The 5,849-nt window shown below is 35.6% G+C and overlaps 1 protein-coding gene across 1 annotated transcript; it reads right to left on the reverse strand.

The window, feature by feature from the left end:
* Positions 1 to 421: 421 nt before the first annotated feature.
* Positions 422 to 5,649, reverse strand: LOC133296913 (tryptophan synthase beta chain 1-like). The gene is made up of 5 exons (XM_061495958.1): positions 5,220 to 5,649; positions 4,209 to 4,565; positions 2,316 to 2,758; positions 2,116 to 2,210; positions 422 to 779 (listed from the first exon to the last, which is right to left on the reverse strand). Exons 1-5 carry the CDS (start codon positions 5,595 to 5,597, stop codon positions 604 to 606), a joined length of 1,449 nt encoding a protein of 482 aa, XP_061351942.1. The 5' UTR covers positions 5,598 to 5,649; the 3' UTR covers positions 422 to 603.
* Positions 5,650 to 5,849: the final 200 nt, after the last annotated feature.

A 5,849-nucleotide genomic window follows, 5' to 3' on the forward strand; every position in this document is an offset into this window, starting at 1 on the left:
CCAAATACAGTGTAGTAATTTGTAATTTAACCAAAACTATGAGGCATGCGCAAAATTTGTACTATAAGAAAAAGTTATAATAAGACCATTATATTATCCAATAATATACAGAAAAAGTGAGAAATGTGTAATTAAAATTACTTCAATTATACTCCTACCAGGTTTGTCTCTTCAAGTTTCAACTTTTTAATATTACCACTCGAAAAAGGATAATTCCTTTTTTTCTTTTCTCCCACAAGGTTGCAAAGTATTTAGTTTCTTTCCAATGTCAATATTCAAAGTCATAGGTTCATTGCTTCATGCATACTAGGCAAGCATCGGTTAGTAGGTTTCAAATCACAACCATCACAAATACAAACTTGTTTACTTTTAGGTCTCAGCAAATACAACAGCTCCAAGCATCAAGTTTCGACAGCATGCTTTTATTGCTTTCACTATTTTTATTGTGCCATTCAAAACAGAAGTTTATTACAAAATGAATACTCACAGTTCCGGGATGCAAAAACATACATGGTTCTTTAACTAGAACTTGGTTTAACATTAGATTGAAAATGAAGCCCATTCAGCAGCTAAACTACGGTCTACTCAAGGGACTTGACCCCTTCAAAGCTTCAAGTACTTGATAGCAGTTTGAACATCCTTATCACCTCTGCCACTGAAGTTAACCACAACCTTTGTTCCATTAGGAAAGGTTGGGCACACTTTCTCTAGATACGCCAACGCATGAGATGTCTCCAAAGCTGGAATTATGCCTTCAAGTCGTGAAACCCTCTTAAAAGCTACATATACCAAACCAACCAAAAATAAGACAGAGAAACAAGATATGATAAAAGAGCAGCATTAACATCTAGCCACAAAAGAAGTAAAAAAGGATATGCGTCTTTGTTCGGTCCTAGAGAACCGTAATGATATACTATATGGTATAAGCTCAGAGATACCTTAGAGATAGGTATCTAGATTGACTTATAGCCAATATTTCAATCACTGCGCACAAACAATAGACTTAAACCAAGACGTGGGTGTATGTACAGTGTTGGCAGCAATAGTAAATAAGTTAGATAGTGTGTACCTGGGGTCTTTAGCCTCTTATTTATAAAGATTACCTTCATAGGCTTGGACCTTTGAGATCACCCAGTTGATATGAAATCTGCCTTGATTGATGGGGATAGGGATCTTATCCCTTGATCCTCTCTAGATTATATGGTTGTGATATCCCTATCCAATTTTGCTAGTAATAGGGTTGTTAGGATATGGATCCACTCCATAACAATCTTATTAAAGGCTATATGATGGAAAAGGGCAAGATGATTATTATACATTGGACTTATGAGCCCTTTCTTACTTCCCCAGTTATATAATTCCCATCAGGACCAATGTTTTTTTATGTTTGCAGAATTCATATCTGTAAGCATACATGCATCTTAAGATAAGAAGAGATCAGCTGCAATATTGCAAAAGACACAGTAATTGCCAGTTTTCCACTTGATTGCCACCAAATGACACCGACATGAAGCACCTTCATCTAGACATACAGTTTGAACACCTTAACCAGAGGTCTCAAATTCAAGCCCTACGAATGGAGAAAATAGTCTTGGATAGCCACCCCCTATAATAAATCCGACAGTGCTTGAACCGGACTAGTTAGGTAATCGATGAACCGATGGATATATCCAAAATAGAAATTGAGATTTCAAGTTCACCACAAAGTCAATATCCAGAACAATTTTGAGTGAACTTATATATAAATATTAATATTTGCTATGTAACAGAAAAGATGGATATCATCAACTTAGACCACATCAGTCAACGTAGAAAGTATACAGAATAAGTGGCAAGGGAAACTTCAGGACGACAAGGTCAAGATTAATGGAATGATACAGTAAGTCAATAACGTAAGTTTTAAACAAGTGACTGATGTGAGAGTTCATATAACAGAATCTCAGCTAACAACAAAGCACAATTGCACAAAGTTATGCCAAGACAAAGGAGGGAGAGAGAAAGAAATCATGACTATTAAAATTCAAGATGCATGCAACTTTTAATTTAACTGAAATATTTTTCACATAAATGTATAATTGGGTGTTAGATAAAGCAGCAAACTCAAGGTATTCCTACCTTCCAATGCTTCTTCATCAGTGATGCTATAATATTCAGCACGCCCTAAATCTTTCAAAAAGCTATGTTCAGGTCCGACACCAGGGTAGTCCAAGCTGCAAACAATTTATTTATTTATTTTGAAATAACAAAATAATCAGAACAGACAGAATCTGAATAGACACGAAAACTGATAATAAATTATCAGTCAGATGAATTACCCTGCACTTATAGAGTGAGGCTCAACTATTTGTCCATCATCATCCTGCAGCAGATAGCTCATAGCTCCATGCAAAACCCCAACTTCTCCCTTTGTTAATGTTGCAGCATGCTTGCCACTGTCCAGGCCAAATCCAGCAGCCTCCACACCAATGAGCCTAACATCTTTGTCATCAACAAATTCATGGAAAAGTCCCATGGCATTTGAACCTCCACCGACACATGCGATCAGAACATCTGGTTTCCCTCCCCATTTTTCCAAAGCTTGCTTTCTGGTTTCCTTGCCAATTACTGCATGAAACTCTCTTACCATCATTGGATATGGATGCGGCCCAGCAACAGAACCCAAAATATAATGAGTAGTCTCGACATTAGTCACCCAGTCCCTTATAGCCTCTGATGTAGCATCCTTGAGTGTAGCAGTCCCAGAATGTACTGGTCTCACCTACATTACAGGATTATACTTGTAAAGAAAGAACTTGAAAAGTAGGATTGTATTATGTGAAAATTGTTAATTATAAATGTACAAGAGCTCTTTATTTATAGAGACTGAATGACCTAATGGGCTAAGCCCAAAGAAGATTCTAGAATGAAAAATAAATAAAAATAGATAATTACAATACAATTATCTACAACAATTATCCTATTTGACCAATGAATAGATCACATTGTAGATCTTTTACATTCAATACAAAGCAACTAGGTATATTCACATCACAACACGTTGTCCAATGCAGAGAAAGAGCACACAATTTCCCAGATGAAATATCAATCCAAGCTTGTTTTACATGTAAATCAGTTAACACTTAGTATTTGATGCTGCAATTAGTCAAATACAGCTACTTATATTAATATGGTGTTGAGTTTGTTTTTATTGTATACATATATATATTTTTTCTTGTAGCATTGTCATGCCACTCTCTTGTCATGTCCCAAATCTTACAGTTCTGTGCTTTCGTCATGTCTTTTAGCATCATGCATCCATACATGTACAGTACTAAAAATCATCAGAAAATGGTATATATCAAGTGTAATGTTAAATCGACTTTCAAGAACAAAACCATATACATCCACAATCATCGATCACTCTATGCTCAATTTTTTTTTCAAACTCACCGGTAACTTCAACCGATTAGTGAACCTCAGCACATTAGGAATAACTATCTTTTCATACCTAAATCATTATAATTATAACCCCAGGATTAGAAAAATTTACACCAAAAAAATTAATTTAGGTACATAGGAATAAAACCTTAATTCTCAAAAGTTAACATGACATCTACTTTCAGAATCTTCATAAATTATTCCGTGAATGAAATAGTTCGGCTGATGATTGCAATATGCAACAAAGCAACATATTTAATGTATTACTATTACGAAAGAAGAGTATTTTATCCATAAGTCAGGCTCAAAAGACAATTGTGCACAAAAGACTTGTAGGTCTAATAAAAAAGGAACGATGAAAAGCTTATATGTGAAATGATCTTATCCCAGGATATGCGTATTAAAAAAAGGAAAAAGAAGAAGAAATAAACAAAAAGATTAAAAGACATTTATTTTGTTCGAGGAGACAATCTATAGAGATACAGTACATGCAGTTAAAAGGATTAACATGTCATCTACCACAACTGTTAAAGGTGCATGCTAAAAAAGACTGACGGTTGACAACCTTCAGCCACACTATTGTCTTCAGCAGATGATCACTCATATGAAGCCATGAAGAACAACAAACATAAGAATATTATCATTATTTTTTTCCCAAGGAGAATTTTTCTATTTATTTATTTTCAACAAAATAAGAAATCTTTAAGAGAGAAAGCATATATTTCTCAGTGACTAGATATAGGACATATCAACCTAACCAAATGGAACAACAATAATAAGTGAAATTATACCTCAGCACCAAGAAGACGCATTCTGAAAACATTGAGTGCCTGCCTTTCCATATCCTGTGCACCCATGTAAATAATGCATTCTAAACCAAATCGAGCACACACAGTAGCAGTGGCAACTCCATGCTGACCAGCTCCAGTTTCAGCAATAATGCGTTTTTTGCCCAAACTCTTCGCAAGCAAAGCTTGGGCAACAGCATTGTTAATTTTGTGAGCACCAGTGTGATTAAGATCTTCCCTCTTTAGATAAATGTGAGGCCCTTCACCATTAGGCCTCTTGTAATGCTCCGTCAACCTTTCCGCAAAATAAAGAGGAGTCTCCCGACCAACATAGTCTTTTAGAATCCCAGCCAACTCTCTCTGCAATTTAAAACATCAATCTAAGAAAATTTCCACTATGGCTGCTGAAGGTTAACATACAACAAAGAAGAGAGAATGTGCTAGTGTGTGAGAGAGAGAGAGAGAGTGATAACAAGTTATTCTCAGTATAATTGAGTGAACGTTCTGATGGAGTTCCAAATTGTTTAGTTCTGTATGCAACTTAAAGAGTAAAGACTAACAAATATGCTGAAGAATCAAATGATTCAAATTCACATTGGCACAACAAAGTAAATTTCACAAGTATCAAAATTTGAAGAAACGGCAAAAAGGAAAATGAAACAGAACTTCAAAGATGGTACTTCAAAATGACAAGGTTGAGTGCAACCATTGATTCTTCCGAGAGCAAAAACATAATGACATTCAACACACAAAATGACATTCCCAAATGTATGCAAAACTAGGGGGGAAAGTGCTACATTTCAACAATCAATTTGTGTGTCAACTAAAACTAATGTGCAAAATTGAAAACTGAACTCATTTTATAAACCAAATTTCAGCTTAACCCCACATTGAAAGGGAGACCCATCTGCAACTAAATCCAATGAAATTGGTTCACAGAACCAAAAAATAAAATAAAAAAATATATTAAAAAAAAAATCGAAAAAAAAAAAAATCTTGGTTTGGTTACAAAACCTGAAAATCTTCATCAGCAGTAAGGGAATGGAACGCAGCCTCAAGCTCAGTGAGTGCATGCATTAGAGTTTCAGGGACATACTTGCCACCGAACTTGCCAAACCTGCCAAACGAATCGGGTCGCTGAAGCAAAACCGACCCATTCTCGAGCTTGCCATGTTCCTCCAATGGAAGAACAGATGCAGGGTCTCTGGTGAGGGAGCAAGAGACAGAAGAGGGGTTTCTAGAAGCTAAGGAAGAAGGAAAAGATGCAAACTTTAAGAAGTTTGAAGGAAAATAGGAAGATGGGTGTGTTCCTCTGAGAATGGGAAGCACCCTTGAAGAGTTGAGGTTGATTCTGCTGTTGCAAGCAGAAGAGCTTGTGATAGAAGCAGCCATTGAAGAATTTCAAGGTTTTTCTGAAAGAAATGGATTTTGGGATTTATATGTGTTGTGGAGATATGAGGACTATTGTCTCTCTGCAAAAGCAAGATATATAGATGACGAAAATTCCAACACTCTAAAAATGGTTGCAGTTTGATATTTTGGATTTTTCTGATTTTTGTTATCTGACAATCTGACATGGAAATGATTTGATGTATTGAGTGTTCCTTTGAAAATGTCTTTTTTTTTCTAATATTTTAAACATTT

This window comes from Gastrolobium bilobum, unplaced genomic scaffold (genome assembly GCF_033153095.1).
Source record: "Gastrolobium bilobum isolate Gb01-03AN ecotype WA unplaced genomic scaffold, APGP_CSIRO_Gbil_v1 utg165883, whole genome shotgun sequence".
NCBI classification, from domain to species: domain Eukaryota; kingdom Viridiplantae; phylum Streptophyta; class Magnoliopsida; order Fabales; family Fabaceae; genus Gastrolobium; species Gastrolobium bilobum.

What these genes read in the sequence shown, in the direction of transcription:
- LOC133296913 (XM_061495958.1), bottom strand. Translation starts at nt 5,597, where the DNA reads ATGGCTGCTTCTATCACAAGCTCTTCTGCTTGCAACAGCAGAATCAAC. An exon ending in TGCGTCTTCTTGGTGCTGAG is followed by an intron (nt 2,759 to 4,208) that starts GTATAATTTCAC and finishes CCTGTAATGTAG; the next exon opens with GTGAGACCAGTACATTCTGG. An exon ending in CCTCACTCTATAAGTGCAGG is followed by an intron (nt 2,211 to 2,315) that starts GTAATTCATCTG and finishes AATTGTTTGCAG; the next exon opens with CTTGGACTACCCTGGTGTCG.